This window comes from Monodon monoceros, unplaced genomic scaffold, assembly GCF_005190385.1.
Source record: "Monodon monoceros isolate NGI ecotype Baffin Bay Population unplaced genomic scaffold, NGI_Narwhal_1 Super_Scaffold_15, whole genome shotgun sequence".
Classification (NCBI taxonomy): Eukaryota; Metazoa; Chordata; class Mammalia; order Artiodactyla; family Monodontidae; genus Monodon; species Monodon monoceros.
The window spans coordinates 47,290,360-47,308,120 of record NW_021703771.1 but is presented as its reverse complement, the minus strand read 5'-3'; the positions used below and the strand labels follow the sequence as shown (position 1 = coordinate 47,308,120).

The 17,761-nt window shown below is 39.4% G+C and overlaps 2 protein-coding genes across 3 annotated transcripts in view; one reads left to right on the top strand and one right to left on the bottom strand.

The window, feature by feature from the left end:
• MCM9 (minichromosome maintenance 9 homologous recombination repair factor) overlaps nt 1–17,761 on the top strand; it is an 81,098-nt gene that overhangs the window by 21,440 nt on the left and 41,897 nt on the right. For both annotated transcript variants that reach the window (XM_029223896.1, XM_029223895.1), the window contains one exon: nt 614–733. In XM_029223896.1, coding sequence (XP_029079729.1) covers nt 614–733 — 120 coding nt within the window. The remainder of the gene's footprint in view (nt 1–613; nt 734–17,761) is intronic.
• ASF1A (anti-silencing function 1A histone chaperone) lies at nt 2,906–17,013 on the bottom strand. Its single transcript, XM_029223897.1, has 4 exons — nt 16,416–17,013; nt 10,498–10,613; nt 5,962–6,138; nt 2,906–4,667 (listed from the first exon to the last, which is right to left on the bottom strand). The coding sequence occupies exons 1-4, from the start codon at nt 16,522–16,524 to the stop codon at nt 4,455–4,457; spliced, it is 615 nt and encodes a 204-aa protein (XP_029079730.1). The 5' UTR covers nt 16,525–17,013; the 3' UTR covers nt 2,906–4,454.

Below are 17,761 nucleotides of genomic sequence, written 5' to 3'. Positions count from 1 at the left end.
AATATTACTGAATAAATTTGCTTGATCAGTGAGATAACATGCTGCAGGATGCTCATATGTTCATCTACGTTATGTTTGAAAAATAAGAGTACTTTAAGATAGATATTTCATTAAACTACTAACACTTTCATAGAATGAAAAGGTTTTCGCTTAACTGTTAGAATCATAAGTGATTTGGTATTTATAAAGCACTTACGAAGCCCCACTTAAAAATACTTAAATAAAAACAGAATAAAATACTTATGTGGTGGGATGGAAAGATTTAATCACAGTATTTTGATACTTAAAATTGATTAAATAAAATCAGAAACTTTATAAGCCAAAAATTTTTTAAATGTTAAAAGTCTTAAACATCTGGAAATAGCACAAAAATCTGTTAAAAAATTTAGATTTTAAATGGTATTCAGAAATCAATTAAAAGATTGTTATTTACCTTGAAAGTCAACTTTTCTAAGATATTCTGGTTAAATCCCTCCTTGAATGACCTTAAGCAAAAGCACCATATAAAATATAAATTGTGTGGGCATCCCAAGTGGACCATTTTCTTTTTGATTAATTACACTTACAAGTCTTTTCATAGAAATTTAAAACTACATTATTTACGTTTTTCTAGGTGAATCTCATCTTTTATTGGTTGGGGATCCTGGCACAGGGAAATCTCAATTCCTCAAATATGCAGCAAAAATTACACCAAGGTCTGTGCTCACCACAGGAATTGGATCTACTAGTGCAGGTATTTTATGTGACAATTTCAATTAATTTAATGTTACTGCAGAAGCTAACACAATGGTTGCTTTCTTGTGAAAAAGTACCTATAACAGGATACATTTCAAGATTTTTGAGTTACTGCCAAAAACCAAAGTAAATATGTAGCATTACTTTTGTAGCTCCAAGAAAATATTCTAAAACCTCCACCTTCACTTAAAGTTATTTTCCAAAAGCTTATTCCATATATCTTTTTGTATCTTAGTTTTGAATGATCCTATTCAATTTTCTCATTCTCTGATTACTTTCAAACATGTTTATGCAGCATCTGTTATTCTGTGAAGACCCAGCGAACAGTGCTGAAATTAATAGGGGGAAAAATCTCACTTCATAAAAGTACATAGCTGGCGTAAAGCTTAAGACATTTTCATGCTCATGGATCTCACGGGCAACAGTAATTCCTACTGAAAATTCTTAGGTAGAAAATTTGTCTTAGTATGTGGAAAGCGTACTTTCATCATTGCAACGTGTAGCTTCATTCATACATTGTAATGATTCTTCAACAAGTATATTTAAAGCCTTTGCTGATATGTCAAGATTTGATTATAAAGTGACTTCAGGAAAAAATTATTTTAAAAAACATGTTTTGACGCCATTTTGAATTTTTACACTGTTTTGATTGGGGAAATATTTCTCCTATTCCCCTATAATAGGCCTTTGGTTTCACACATTTTAAAAATGTTATTTGTTACTTGTTAGGGATGCCTACTGTCCGTGGCTTGTGCTCAGATTTCCTATGAGCTTATAGTTGAAAACTTATCATAAAACAGCAAATGCTCCATTAATAGTCCTATGTAACAAGAGCCCCATTTTAAGGGACTCTTAGGTTTTGAAATATAACTAAACAGTACATTAAGCACTGATAAGAAGGGATTTATGGATTCAGAGGCGTAGACAAGCTTTAGGATACTAGAGGCAAGCATATATGAAGAACACTTCATGTGCATTTTAAAATTGTTATGACCCAGTGTTCTAGAGTTCTGTATTAAATGATATTAACAACAAACAAATAAAGGTGTTTCCCGAGTAACAATGTGGAATGTTTCCTAAGTTAATTATATGGAGTGTCAAGAAATGAGTCCAATTTGTGGACTATTAGTAACTTCAGAGTATTTGGACAGTTTTAAAGTGAATGGCTGATGAATTCACTGTATTAGCCCTTTTCCTTCTTTTTCTTATTGCCAAATTCATAATCCGAATATGAAAGAAATGACAGGTAGAGGGAATATAAATTTTAGAACTGTAGAAAAGTTATTGCTACTTCTCGTCTACCCAAAGGGCCAGACTAGCCTTTCTTTAAACTGTATCACAACCCATTAGAGGGTCATAAAGTTATTTCAGTGGGTCAAAACCAGCACTTTCAAAATAAAAGATACTAGAATATACTAGTGCACACAGTAAAGGTGCACTATTAAGGGCACATTTTCATGAAAACTGTTAATATACATATTTGTGTTATCAGGTCATACTTAAATTTTTTTTTTTTACCATGGATTACATAAAAAGTTTTGAAAACTGCTGCCACAGGCTTTCTTGGTAAAACTAGAAACCCCAAACCTGAGGGTAAGACCACATGGAAGCCTACGGTTGTATAAGGTTATAAATGAACGAATGCATGCACGTTTCTCAGACTTCTGCTTGTTTTCTCAGCTCAAATGATATCCTCATTCCCTCCAGCCTACGCGCCTATCTCTTTTGTGGCAATAACTAATTTGTTCATGTTTATCTTCTCAGGACACAGCTATTTACTGTGATCAGAAAGGGAAAAAACAGTTCTAAACTTTCTAGCTATAATTCAGGCAGCATCTAGCTAAACAGGAAAAATAAAAAACAACCTGTACATTACAGTTTCTTAGTTCCTAATGTCTGAATACTAAATATTTTAATTTTTAAAATTCTTATAGAACCATAAAAATTTTAAATAAGAGATAATAGTTTTTAAGTCTCAAACTTTTGTGAAAATTGGCTGTTGGTTTACAAATTGATATAAAAACCTAACCCTTTGATGTCAGTACAAACCAATCATAATTAATCAGAATAAAAACTCAGCAGTGAATTGATTTGGAAATTTGGCTTATATATGCTTTATTCCTAACAAGCACATATTGTGTTCTTGTTATATTAATCACTGAGCTCTTGGTTGGAAAGTATTACTTTTATTTTCATTTTAATATTTTAACATTTTCTTTTAATTGCAATTAGACAAAAATGAAATTTTCTTCATATTGTTTTAACAGCCGGATGTATTTTACTTTTAAAGTCTATGAACTAGTTAGTGGACAGTATTTTAATTATCTGGTATATTAAATTTCAAAGTTTAACATTTAGCAAAATTTTGCTTCACAAAGTCACTTTTTAGAATGATAGGAAATATATACAACTGAGAATCCATATGCAGACAAATGCCCCTTTCCCTTCCTCAAAATAAGCTTTAAAAAGTGCAGTATAAAAGTTTGAGATATGAAGGCACTGCATAACTCTGCATTATATGGCTAATGCCTTGCTTAGCAGCAAGAGTAATGAGAATATTCTACATTTAATTTACTGGAGCATAAGAAACTTTTTGAGGAAGGACCTAGCTCTCATCAATGAAAAAGAACCTTTTGGCCCATTTAGTTAATGCATTCCTTTCCAAGACTGCTTTTAAAAAACTTACCTGGAAAAGCTATCTAAAATATGTCCACCACAAATATGCCTAATCTTATTGTGCATGAGTGTCAGGGGATATGGAGAAGAGTACTACATGTGAAAATATATATAGTTCCAAAATAGTAACTTATCTATTATGATAAAGCTAAATATATCTTTCCAAATCCACTGCTTTTATATAAATGCTGCCAACAACAGATGACCTAGCAAAACAGTTTTAAAGAGTTAAGTTCATAGTATTATAAATCTAACGAATGGAACGAAGTCATTATACTCTCCTGCTCTTAAACTTAGGGAGTTTGTATCTGCTCTTGACCTGCTGAATTCACTGGGTAATAATGATGTATGATTCAAGGAGTGTTCTGATGTCCTGAACTGTTATAAAAACAAAAATCATAGCCAGAGGACCTTACAAACAATTAACCACATTTGTTGTCTTAGAAACCAAACTGAATGCTGGCTAACATTATATGAACTGAACAGTAGCCATAAGAGGCTTCAAGGTGGCCTGGAAAATCAGATCCTAGAGTTCTTGGTAGCATACAGTTGACTTCAAATCCCTTCTTTAAGGGCATGCTGTAAAAAGAATGAAAACTTGCCCCTTAAATCAAACCAAATTATGTGTTATCACAGGAAGACACATTTTAGTTGAAGTTAACTTTGTTCTTTCGAAGATTAGTAAAATAGTGGTCCAAAGATTACTGTCCAAGAGGCTAAGACATCTTTACAACCTGGTCTAATGATTCACTTTTCTTTATAAGTGCTTTAATTACATATAGAGGAAAAGAAAATAATATATATGTTTTAATCAGATTAGTTTCAGAACAAATAAAATAACACATTAGAGAAAAAAATTACTTAAAAATAGTTGTATTTATATTCCACAATTTGCTCAAATACTGGTTTTCTTATAAACTTTCTACAGGATGTTTTTTAAACAAATTCTTCACATTGTATCTTGACTATGGACTTACGGAATTTCAGGGAAATAGTTCTGTGTGTTTTTATAGCTTAATTTGTACTATAGGGATGGCAGGTGGTCACATGCAGTCCATGTGGGATTCTAACATGACATTTAGTGAGTTTTCTGATGTGGACCATCCCTTTGATGCTGAAGGTAATGCATCTGTTGAAAGAAGTGATTGTAGATTTGGATTACTGCTCTCTGCATCTTCCAGTTTTTCTGTGTTATCTTCCCAATTAATGTGGAATCTTGTGACTCTGGGATTGGATGCCAAAATGTTCCTTTGAAGCTAGAGGAAGAAGGAAATATATAAATGGTAAACACTAAGAAAGTTAGATTACCATACACAAATAGACCTTAATAGAATGGTTCTTTATATTAGTACTCCTTAAGGGCTAATTCATATACAAAAGTGTAAGTCAAGTAAAGCACATTAAACATAACATAAACAAGAAATAGGGCCGAAGCAAAGAAATTATTTTAGTCTAATGGAAGCAAGATGTGGAGAACCTGAGGGAATTATCCAGCTCTTTTACTATCCAACAAAATATTCTAACTCTGTACTTGTTTCCTAAAGGGGAGAGAATCTCTTGAATGCTTCAGAGGATGCTTTATTTAACAAATTAACATGCTTTCTAGATTAATGTGGTGTTTCTTCACTAATATTTTCAAGGAAAATGAAAAATATTCCCACATATGACCTCTCATTATTAATAGTTTCCTATCTTTTAATTATTATGGCTCATTCTAGAAACAATATTCTAGTTTCTTCTCTTTTTGCTATACAAGGAACCATACAGGTAACTAATAAATTAGAAATGGAACGTTCCACATCAGAATAAAAAACCTTCCAGCCTTATTATCAGAAAGGAGAACATTCCATTTTACTCCCATGTAATTCTTCTTGCATGGTCTGGCAGATAGAGTGTTATGTTCAATCTCACAAAAATCACCAGTTACTAAACTATTACAGCTCCCAATGGAAAATCATAAAGTACTTAGTATTTTTGAGAATACCGAATCACAGATTTTCAGCTTCTCACTCAGAAGCTAAGCTGTTTTCACCACCAGATAATATTTAAGACCTTTAGTTTAACCTCTGAGAACAGCACATAAAGCAAGGCGTATAGGAGTTTTGAGATAACAACGTTCCTATGAAAAACAAACACAAAACTTCCCCCCACAATTTTGGGAAGAGTTACAGACAAAAATATTATTGAATAATCAGTAAAACAAACATGAATTTGAATGTCTAAAGACTGAAATGGAGAGAATCATGACGTATGGGGAATGCCATACAGGGAGCCATTAATAGAGATCTGTTTCTTATAGGAGGCACTTTCAATTTTCTAAATCATCAGAGACTCTCAAGGTGCCGAACCAACAGTAATTACTGATGACTAATCTGGAGGTAGGGTTTGAGGTCATCCATGGTAATGGAACAAAGATTAGTTTGCTCAGTTGGCACAAGGACCTCAAATTTATTTTGTCTCAAAGCCATTTTCATAGTGTACCATGAAATGGCAATTGCTTAAAAAAGTTGTACAGTAAAATTAATGAAAAAGGAATAATCAGAGCATTACCTTAGAAAAGTCTGGTTTTACTGGCGGATTTTCCCTTAATTCTGTCTCAGTATATTCATTATTTACATAATAACCAACTCTAATAAATTCTTGACCTCGATAGGTGCATGTAATTAGCACAACTGTTACACCTACTGCATCTGCATCTGGAATGAGTCCCGGATTAGGTGCATCAGCCTAGAATAATTTAAAAAGAAAAGAAACACACATCACAAAAGGTTGTTAACCATAAGCAAAACTGGAGTTTTGGTTACACTGAGCACCTTTGGTTAAGGGTGCAGCAACCAAAATGTGGAAATCACACTGGGAAGGCAAATGCTCACTTTTTTGAAACTGACTTATAGCTAGAAAATATAATTCATGTGTTTCTCCACAGTATACCTAAGTACCCTGGGCACCTGAAAGCATCACTACGTCTAGAGAAAAATAATTCTGGCTACAGTGTGTGGTTGTTCATGAGGGATTATGCAATATTCAATAATAGAACCTTTTATAAAATATAGTAAGCAAATCAATAGTCTTACTAATTCCAACCTTTCCCAGTCATAATTTTCAGACCTAAATTAGTAAATATTCAGTTTTCCCAGTCATAATTTTCAGACCTAAATTAGTAAATATTCAGTTTTCCCAGTCATAATTTTCAGACCTAAATTAGTAAATATTCAGTTATCTCCATATAGCCTTTTGGCAGCAAATGTTTGTTATCCAGTTTCCCAGGACACATATTCTCATATCCACTCATCCACCCTTCACAGATATTCTAATAGTAAATTAATATAAAACTGAAAATGGAATGGAAATAGTTATATAGCAGATTTTCAAAAAATACAAATAGTCCCACATATGGAAATTCAATGAAGGTAAAGATTGTTTGAGGCAGATGTAATCAATGATCTTGTTTTGAATCAAAGTGCTGTAAGCTGAACCTTGAGGAACGCAGAAGGTGGGGCAAGTGAGCTAGAGGTGGCTGAGAACATGAGTGAAGGCTAGCGCCCTGTCCACAGCCGTGTGGAAGACAGTAAGGACACTGGTTGGAAGGAATCACAGACTGGGGACAGGCAGTGATGGTGAGGCACTGAGCATGACCTGAAGCAGCTATTCTGAGTGGTAAGTGCATGAAGTTCCAGCAGATTGGCTTACTCTTGCTACGACACTAAGGACCATCCCTGGGCCTTGGTGAACGCTTCAGCCAATGTCTTAGCTTGGGAACACTTCTCACTAGTGTTCTCAATCAGGCCATTATCATAGAAGACTCATGATTACAGTACACCTACCACACGTAGGTGACACAAAAAGGCATAAAGCACTCACCTAGTTACCCATACTAAAAATCTGTCACCCTCAGCTTCCCTACCTCCTCCATCTAGGCAGTTTCAATGTTTCCCATCTCTGACAGTAGAATTCAAGTCTTTATCTCTTATCTGGAATATTGGTAAAACTTCCCTACTGGTCTGCCCCAGCAGTAGCCTATTTGCACTGAGGCCAGCATTCGCTATCTAAGCACAGATCCATTCCCATCCCTTTACCAGGTTTTAAAACCTCAGATGATTACCCTCATTTCTGAGATAAAGATCTCAGTTTTTAACTTCATTTATAAGGCCCTTCATAACTGGTCTCCAACCAACATCACAACCCCTTTAACTCCACATCTCTTGGTCTAGAAATGTAGGTTCTTTAAAATGTAATAATAAGCTTTCATGCCTCTGTGCCTTGCATATACTCCTTCCCTAACATTCTGAAAAATTCATCTTTGAAGCTTGCATCAAATGTATCCTTTTTAGTGAAACCCTTTCTAACTCAAAGGTGTAATTAATAGCACTCTTTATGCACTCATATCATTCAACACAAATTCTCTCTCTCTCTTTTTTTTCTTTTGTTTTTTGCGGTACGCGGGCCTCTCACTGTTGTGGCCTCTCCCGTTGCGGAGCACAGGCTCTGGAAGCGCAGGCTCAGCAGCCATGGCTCACAGGCCCAGCCGCTCCGCGGCATGTGGGATCTTCCCGGACCGGGGCACGAACCCGTGTCCCCTGCATCGGCAGGCGGACTCAACCACTGCGCCACCAGGGAAGCCCACAAATTCTCTATTAATGTATGTCCAATGATCTAAATATGTTTCCCCTTCAGTCTTCTCTGCGATTCTAAGCTTTATCTCGGGCAGGCATCCCATCCAGCTCATCTTTGTTATCTCGAGTCCAGCATAGCTCTAGGCACACAGTATATACTTAGTATTTTGAAATTCATTCGTAACTCAGTTCCTGCCCTGATGTGGTTTATGATCTCTCTTGGAGAGATACCAGAATGGGGACAGAGGGCCTGTCCTCAGAATATGCCGTTTGCCTTTGGGTGGAGATGGGAAATAGAGGTAGTTCAGTAATATGGGAACTTTCCCCTCTATTGCTTCCCATCCCCTCAGCAAATTGGTTCTAGGCATGTTTGTGTTTTAAAAGTTGTTTGCTAAAGGATTCAGCTTGAACAAATTCAAGGAGAGAAGCCTGCAGGCCTCTCAGATCATTTAGGATGGAGAAGTGATCAGCAGAGATCTTTGACTCCAACAGGCAATACTAGGCAGACGTCTGGGCACCTTCCTGCTAGCCTTATTCTGAGGCAAAATCCTGGCAGACCAGGAGAATGCTATGGTAGTTTGTTTAAAACATAAAATAAAAACTGTTTTAGTTCCTTTCTGCTGATAATGGTGAATTCTGAAAAATGCATAGGCTGAACATATGATCTAAATCACACTGTACGTGCTTTGTACTTTTGGCAACATGTGCACAGAATACCAAGGTAAAAATCACTAGAGGGAAATAGTTTTGAGTAATTTTTTTCCTATGATACTTCAAGCCAAAAGCTAAGGAGTATTCTTAACCAACATAAACACATAGAAAAGATTTTTAAAAGTTTGTTTCAAAAACATGGCATTTATTTGCAAGTTCTGTTTTTTGTTTTGTTTTAGCAGCATAGAAAGGTATATTACTGCCTCTCAAATCAAGTTTCTTGCATCATAAATTATCATCTGTGAAGTAGAGGTTCTCCAGGCTTGTGGGTCAGAGCAAATACTGCTTCTTTGTGTAACAATTTCAAGAAGCTAAGAGAATAAAAGCTTAGTTCCAATTATAGAAATAGGCACTGTCTGTCAGTGATTATACTAAACTGCTTTATTCCTCATTTAATCCTCATAACGTTCTTATGAGGTAGGCTAGTATCCACGTTTTAGGGATGACTGGAGTGACTAGGGGAGGCTGGGAGCCTGTCTGAAGTCACATGTGGCTAATAAGCAGCAGAGTGGGATCTGAACCAGGTCTACAACTGCAGTGCATCCCCACACAGTCACACAACTCAGCTTCACAGCACTTTTAATATATTTGAGCCTTTAGTCAATATATTTAAGCTTTTCTTAACTGTTTATTTAAAATATAGTATTTGTTGCTTTTTATTTAATAAAAAGCACTAGGGCTAGGAGAACAAAATTCTGAATTCTATATTTAGGAGAGGGGAGGGAGCAGTAGCAGCTCTAGAGATACCATATGTTTGAGAGATTCTTAGCTCATATCTGATGGGATTATTTGACCAACAGTATTTATTTAAATTGGTCCCATCTGTGAACTGAGCGAAGTGAGAGGTCAGGGAGAGAAAAGTTAGATTTTCAGTGGGTTCTACTTAACTAATGAGACTCTGTTGGGTAGAAATACTTGTAACAAAATTAATAGTTTTTTAAAAAGCAATGGCTAGTTACTCTTTGGATTATTATAAATATCTCCCTCTAATAAACATGGATAATTGAGAAGTGACTGAATAGTTTTATACAACAATTTGACATGGATTAAAAGAAGTAATATTTTTGAATGCAGAAGACAATGTCTGAAGACTTGGCACAGACCTAAATACTGTCAGTGGTATCTGAGAACATAATTATGTTAGTAGAATTTCTCCTCACAAATGATAAACAGAGTTGTGGATTTGTAACAGTAATCCTCTATAAGAAGTGTAGAGTAGATGCTTTAGTAGACCACTGGACTTCATTTAGTTCCAGTGACCCAAGATCTCGTAGATCTCTATCTTCTAACATACCTGATAACCTAGCTGAGTTATTGATTATGCTGAAATAAAGTTGTTTTGTTATATCATCATCATTCCTAGTGGCTGAAACTATAATCTGAAAATGCATATTACTAACTATCCCCAGTTAGTAGTAAGCATTTTGAATCCCTGTTTGGGGCTGCTGGACAGCCACCCTGAAGGTCTCAAACTAAGGGACTATTCACAGGAAGAGCCCAAAATTAACCACCACGTGGCCCTGACAGAGTATAAGGTTTACTGCATGCTGTGCAAACCCTGAAGTATAAACATCACAGTAACATCTCTCAGCACACAAAATCAGGAAGTGGCATTCCTTCATGGCACAGAGACTTCTTAAAACATGATAGAAGCAGACAAAAAGTGAATGCAGCAGAACCAGAGTGATTTAACCCAAAAGGAAAGGGTTAAGGACCATTTAGAAATGTATTTGGCATACATATTTACCAAGAATAATCTCACCTGAAATACAAACATATGCCTTCCTGCAGGAACAGGGCCCACTAAAACAGAGTCTAGAACTTGATCGTATTCTTCACTTTCCGCGGAGCCCACATAGATAATTTTCCATTCCAGGTCTAGGGTTAAAAACCAAAACATTATTTCATATTCATTAATTACATTATGAGATGACATCAAAGACCCTTTGAATGTCCACTTACACCATTTATTGGCTGCTAACATTGGCTTTTCATAGCAGAAAACCCAGAAAGGCACTGAAGTGCTCCTTATAACTTTCGGGTGTGAAATTCTTACATTTCATAGCAGAGTTTCTCAAAATGCTGTTTTGTGAAATACTGGTCCCTGGGCAGGGCTCCTCACGAACAAAACAACATGGCCAAAAACTTGGGAAATACTACAACCTTCTCTTGAGGATTCATAAAGCACACTGGCAGAGCAAGGGGTCTGAAAAATCCTTCAGTAAGGAACACCAGTACCATTAATCCAGTGTTTCCCAAATTTATTTGGCTAAGGAATCCCTCCCCCCCTTTTCTGTACGTCATCTTTTAACAACCTGCTAAACACACTTTTGAAGGGCTCCCCCATGCTGTGTTGCACAGATCCAAATCATCGAAGAGCTCCATAGTGGAAAAATCATTACTTGCAAACTGCTCTTGTGGATCAGAAGCCCCTTAGCGCTTCAACTCATCAACTGTTAAGGGTCCACAGCGGGATTTTTCCCTCATGGCACCCCTTCATGGCATACATTCTTTACACTGGGAAGAGGAAAACCAAGGATCCTTATACCACTTGATACATCAGAATATTTACAGTGGGAACAGGCACGAGTAACAAGACAGAATAAAGTGCAACCTAAGACGTTCCGTGTAATTCAGACTTTATTGAGCACCCTTTACAGTGTGCTCTGTGAGAAGAACCCAGAGATGAGTCAAATGATTGTTCTTTGGAAGAGGCCTCCTCTTTAGTAGGAGGAGAAAGACCACTCTACAAATTCTCTGAGACCTCCTGGTCCTCTTAGGGTGTTTGGCACTGTGTGGCCTGCCTCTTGGATTCACTCCACAGAGTCTACACCAGCAATCCCAGAGGGTGTTTCTGGGCCACCTGTGGAGAATCCAGTTAATGCCACCATGTATTGTCATTTTTGTGTAACTTTGTAGATATTTTTGTTCCCTAAATAGATAACAGAAATAGTATAGGTAATACTTATTCATACTGTATTACAAACTGCAAGTTATTGAACTAAAAGATCCCTTAGGTTTATATTTCTCTTATTATGTCATGGTTCTGTCCCAGACCTAGACCACTTTATCTCCAGTTTCTAGCACATTTCCAGATGCAGGGTCCTACATCTGACATCTCATGAGATCATCTGTTTGTTGATGAAGATTAAGAGAGGGAACAAGCAGTATGAATATCTAGTCAGAAGGAACAGCAAGTACAAAGGCCAGGCAGTAGGCACATGCTTGACATGCTCAAGAAAAAGCAAAGTCGCCAGTGCAGGAGCAGAATGAGCAAAGGGGAAAACAGCCAACCATGAGATTGGGGGCAAAAGGTGTGGCCAGATGATGCAAGATCTTGAAGGCCATCATAAAGATTTTAGGCTTTTACACTGAGTGGCATGGGAAGCCACTGGAGGGTTTTGGGTAGAGGAGTGACATGATCTGACTTTCATTTTAGGAGGATCATTTTGGCTGCTGTGTTCAGTGTAGACTGTAAGAGGGCAAGGGAAAAAACAGGAGAATAGTTCAGTTGAGGCAAGAAATTATGGTGGCTTGGACCACATGTAGCCCTGGGGGCGAGAAGGAGTAATATTCTGGATAAATCCCGAAGATAGAGCCAGCAAGAGCCACTTATTTTTACAGGGGGCAGGGGAGGGAAACAATCAGGAGTTCTAGAGATAATGAATAAGTGGAGATAATGAATAGGTCTGGTAAAAATTTAGTTGAAAATAGGTGGGATCCCTAGGGAGTGAGCCTGGGCACTCTCCAAAGTTAAAGAGGTTGGGGAGATAAGATCAATAAAGTTACAAAACTAGTGGCTAGTGAGGTAGGTAACCCAAGTCAGTTGGAGAAACGGTTTTAAGAAGAAAGGGGTGTGGAAGCTACTAAACTAGCTGAGTAGAGATAAGACTGGGAATTGTCACATAGAAGTTTTCATAATGCTTTGTTCATTTCATGTGTATCTGTACCACTCTGTATCGTGCTCTTAGCTTAATTGGTATAAATTGGCATTTGTGGTCTGGCATAGGAACATGGTTATGACTTAAAAACTTACTTTCATAAAATACCTACTATGTGCTGGGCATTGGCCTTGCCACTTCACACCTGTTGTTTAAAACCTCAACAGCTTTGTATCATATGGATTTAATTATACCTATTATACAAATAGGAAAGTTAAGACTCAGAGAGGCTACGTAACATACCCAAATTCATACAGCTAGTAAATCGAAGAATCAGAATCCAAGCTATGTCTCTGCTTGGACATAAACTCCAAAGCCTGGACCCAACTTGGACCCAACCCCAAAGCCTGGGCTCTTTCCAAAAATCTAAGGAAGATAAATTATTCCTTTTAGCTCTCAAATGAATAGTGAAATAAAGGAACTTAACTGTGGGAGGTGGGAAGGAATGGGTGAGGGCAGAGGCCATGAAGAGATAATCTAGCCTTAAGGAGTATAGGCTGTAACTAAGGGAACACCTGTACCTTAATTTTTATGCTTATGGATGCTTGCTGTAGCTACTGGGTTTAAAATGCTCAGTACTTATTTATAAATCAGCATCAGTTGTTTTGTCCTTTTTTTTTTTTTGGAACCCAGCTTTCATTCCCTTGTCTCCTATATTTGAAACAAGAAGGGATATATATGGTCAGATGCTTTGCACAGATTATCACTTGAAGGAGTTTACTCACTTGTTTAAAAAGTTAACTGTTTCATTTAATCATGGTAATCCCAGCCTGCAAATTATCTCCATTTGTGGTGGGGGTGAGGGAAGTCACCAAGGGAATTTCAAACTAATTACACTACTTGGGAAGACCTGTGATCTAGGGGGAAGTATGTAGTCTTTGTGAATTAGTACAAGCCTCAGGTTTTAAAGTAGGAAGCACCATTCAGTTCTGGTACATTATAAGTATTCAACTGACAGTAGCTGTAATTATTGATATTGATCAACTTAAAAAAAAAAAAGGCTCCATTCAGTAAAGAAGCAGAGAGTCAGCAATCCACAAGGCATAACAAAGAGAAATAAAGTCAATCAAAACTTGTACAGGCTTGGTGACCATCAGATCAAACACATCCAAGGTCTCCTATCTCCCAGATTTACAGGAAAGCCTCTGCTTAAATCTGTGGATTGCTGTCCTACCCCTGTATAGGTCTTACAGTAGAAACAAGTATATTATCTTAAGAGTAAGTACTCCTCAAGGCTTTTTCTGAAGCAAAGCTACAGGGCAGCTTTTAAAGGAAAGTGAAAACATTTGGGGGCTATTGACAACTTAAAGTATGGAAAATGGCGGCCAACCTCTGGCTTGGGACTTGAGACAAAATTATAAAGTGAAAATTTCTCTTCAGAATATTCTGTAGTTCAATTTCAAGAACAAATTTTTTTAAAGAACTGCAGTATAAAAGATGGGACCTATAAGAAACCTTTGCTAAGTAAACTCAATTTCCTTAATCCACACAGCCTCTAGGTGGAGTATGTAAGCATGGCACCTTTTTGAAAGATTCCTTTGCAGCTTTGGTATGACTCAGCTTAAACTCTTAAACAATACTAAATAAACGCCCAGTATAGATGCCCTGGGAAGAGAGGTATACAAGCAGAAGGAGGTATATTCCTGACATTAGTAAAAACTTTTATGTGATTCAGCTGGGTTCTGAACAGATCCTAGTTAACAAACAGAACACATCAATGGCAGGTTTCAACCATCCAATGTCAAAGCCCTGTAACAACATCCTGAATCATCTAACTTCCTTGTTCAGAACTGGCTCCTAAAATGGAAGGTATCACTTAGAAACACCCGTAATTTCAAGAAGTTCTAATGCCTAAAACACTGTAGTATAAGTTGGAAAGGACTCAATAGTTTTTCATGCATTTGCCCATTTTTATATGCAATTGGTAATAAAAAGGGAAAATTAGTTTAATGGGCATGAAAATGGGCCTGGTGGCTGAAGTGCTTATGGTAGTACTATGGTAAAGTAACCAAATAGTTTCAAAGTACCGTAATAAGAAAAATCCCCTTTAATGTTATTACCAATGGCCTATTTAGGAATTAGTTTAATAAATGAATCGTCTTTGAAAATGTGCCCTACTTATGTATGTGCATTTGTGCTTTATATATGTAGTAAAACTATATGGAAGAGCACAGACTAAAGTGTTAATTATGGTTACTTAGAGTGAGATGGGGGAAAGGTATTGAGTACAGAGGACTGTTAACTTTATATATGTATGTACAACTTTTAAAAAGTCTATTACAATGAGCATATATTGTTTTCGTAATTTAAAAAGTTAACAAGTTAACACCCTACATAAAATACATTATACAGAGATTAAGAACTAATTTTTAAAGTGAAAGTGCTTTACATGCCTTGATTAGCATATAATTTGAAGTGCATTTTGCTAAACATACTTGTAAGTTCAAAGAAGTATGTCCCCTATTGTTAAATTACCATTGATGAAGTTAAACTTTTTCCCCCTCAAATTTTGAAAATGGAGCACTGGATTGTTTTAATAAAATCGCAAAGACCTTGGCAAATTTTAGCTTTTTAAATTTATTACTGCATATATTAAATATTTATCTTTTTGAAGACCTTAAAACGTACTTAGAAAAAAATAGTAAAAGATTTTGCATTGCCATCAGGACTTTACCTTTTATTTCCTAGCCCACTTTAGTGTTTTATGTTCAGGGTATTTGGATGTAGAGTTACTGTATTTAGATTTCAACACGTTCTTGAAGAAAGTCTTCTTTCAGACTACTTAGAAGCCAGTGATTAAGTCCTGGAAATCATTTAAGTATTTTACTTATTTCTGTTCTCGGGTTAAATGTAACTTCCTAGCTTAGCAATATTTTTCTTCCTGAGAGGAGAGAAGATTTCGGTCATTAAGCATGAGGAGTCCACGCTGGTCTGGGCGAGCCTGAGCGCCAGCATCCCCAGGCGCCCCGAGCATCCCGGGCGCCGGCCGGTAAGCGCCGGCCCGCGAGCACCGGCGGCCCCCGGGAGCACCGACCCGCGGCGCCGAGGGGCCGAGCCTGCGCCCGCCTCCCCTGCTGGTTGGTCCAGGGAGCCAGAAATCAGCGCAAGGACAGCCTCGCTCTCCTCCCCGAGGCGGCCGGGCATGGCCACCCAGGAGAGTACGGCAACTCCAGCGTAAGCCCTAAAAATGGATCTGCCTCTTGCTCGGGGGCAGGAAGGTGGGCAGGCGGGGCGCCGCGTTCGTCACCCGCGGAGAGGAGGCGTCGTGACGCCGGGGTCGGTGGCCCAGTTCTCTACTCTCGGTAAGATGGCTCCGCTGCGAACTCGCCGGCGCGACCACACATACATGCCTCTCCTTCCCACCTCCTCACTGGGGCCGTGGGGGCCGCGGAGGCCGTTGGCGGCCGGGGGCCAGCCCGGCGCGACCCTCGGCCGGCGCCACGGGCGCGAGTGCGGGTCTCGCGAACCGTCCGCCCGCCAGACAAAGCTGACAACATGGCTACCTCCGCTCGAACAAGTTCCTCGCAAGTTGAGCCGCGGCAGGCGCCCCGGCTGCGGCCGAACACCGCGCGCGCCTCGCCGGCCGTCGTCCATCAACTTCAAGTTTCCCTCCGCAGAGCCGAGCCCGCAGCCCGCCCGGCGCTAAGCACCGGCCGCCCGCGCGAGGCCGGGCCCGGGAAACTTTCAACGTCTGCAGCCCGCAACTGACAGCCCGGCGGCGGGCGGGCGCCCGACTCACCTTCAGACAGGTCCTCGATGCACTCGAAGGTGATCTCGAACTGGAATGGGTTGTAGAAAGGAGAAGGGTTATCCAGCACCACTACATTGTTCACCTGAACCTTTGCCATATTTTGAAAAAAACACAAACAATGGGAACGGGGGCTTGTTGCGGCACAATAAAGTCCAGCGCGTGGCCGCTCGGGAGAGCTTAGACCCCCGCCCCGGCGCCGGCCCGACGTCGTGCAGCGGAGACTTGAGAAACTTTTTTTTCCTCTTTTTATTTACACGGGAACACTCCACAGTGTTTTGCAGCTTTCCTATTTCACTAAACTACAGCCCATTCTGCTCTGATAACTAGCAGCGTTGTCCACGATTGGCTGCACCCGAGCTCTGACCCTCCTCCTCCAGCGAGGGCCTCCGCGGCGAGCAAGATGGGCTCCCGCTCTCGGAATGGACTCGGAAACTTTAACTGCGGCTCCACCTGCTGGTGTGGATTAGGACAAAGGCGGAGAACAAAGTGAGTGGAATACGGGCTGTGAGGCCCGCGCGGAGGCCGCCGGCGGCGGCGGTGGGAGGGGCAGCTCAAGCCCCGCCTCCGGCCCGGCGGCTCCCGCGCCTCACGTCGGGCGTGGCCTCGGTGGGGCGGGGTCGGAGGAGGAGGCGTGGCCACAGCTAGGCGGAGGGGGCGTGGCCACGGCGGGGAGGGTTGCTCGTCGTCCGCACGGCGGCGGGAGAGCGCGATCTTCGGCGAAGCCCGCCCCTCGGGTTTGCTTAGTGTGGTTTTTTGGTTTTTTTTTTTTCTTTTAACGCTTTCTTTACATAAGTCCAACGGCTGTGCCGGCTCTCTACTGAATTTAGCAGATGTGAATCCGCTGTCTACACTAGGTTAGGTTCAGTTGTCTGTATATTGGGTAGTATTTGAGGTACAGGGAAGGGTTGGTTGCAGTGGAAGTAAATTGCATTTTATAGACTGATGCCAGCTCGAAAGGAGCAAAGCCATTTTGGAAATCTAGTTCTTGGCCAGTATGCGTTTGGGCACGACAGCGCCGTTAGTTAAATAGATACAAAATGAAGGGCGAGGAGACGCTTTTCCACCCACACTTTGTGGAATAGGTAATATTTGGGCTGCACCTGGGTCTTCCTCCTCCCACTCCAACCGGAAAGTCTGGAATAAGAAAAAGATGATTAAAGGTGGGATCAGTTACGCCCAGGTTTCTCCCGTGCGGTGGGCACAGCAGGAACATAAAAGGAGAAAATGGAAGTGTCAGGAGACCAAAGGGCAACAGATATAACAGAGAAGGGAAAAGCAGAGGAGAAACCACAAAAGCATACCAAGACATGCAATTTTCAAAAAATTCATGACCT

What these genes read in the sequence shown, in the direction of transcription:
- ASF1A (XM_029223897.1), bottom strand. Translation starts at nt 16,524, where the DNA reads ATGGCAAAGGTTCAGGTGAACAATGTAGTGGTGCTGGATAACCCTTCT. An exon ending in GGCATATGTTTGTATTTCAG is followed by an intron (nt 6,139 to 10,497) that starts GTGAGATTATTC and finishes AAATTATTCTAG; the next exon opens with GCTGATGCACCTAATCCGGG. An exon ending in TAAAACCAGACTTTTCTAAG is followed by an intron (nt 4,668 to 5,961) that starts GTAATGCTCTGA and finishes TTCTTCCTCTAG; the next exon opens with CTTCAAAGGAACATTTTGGC.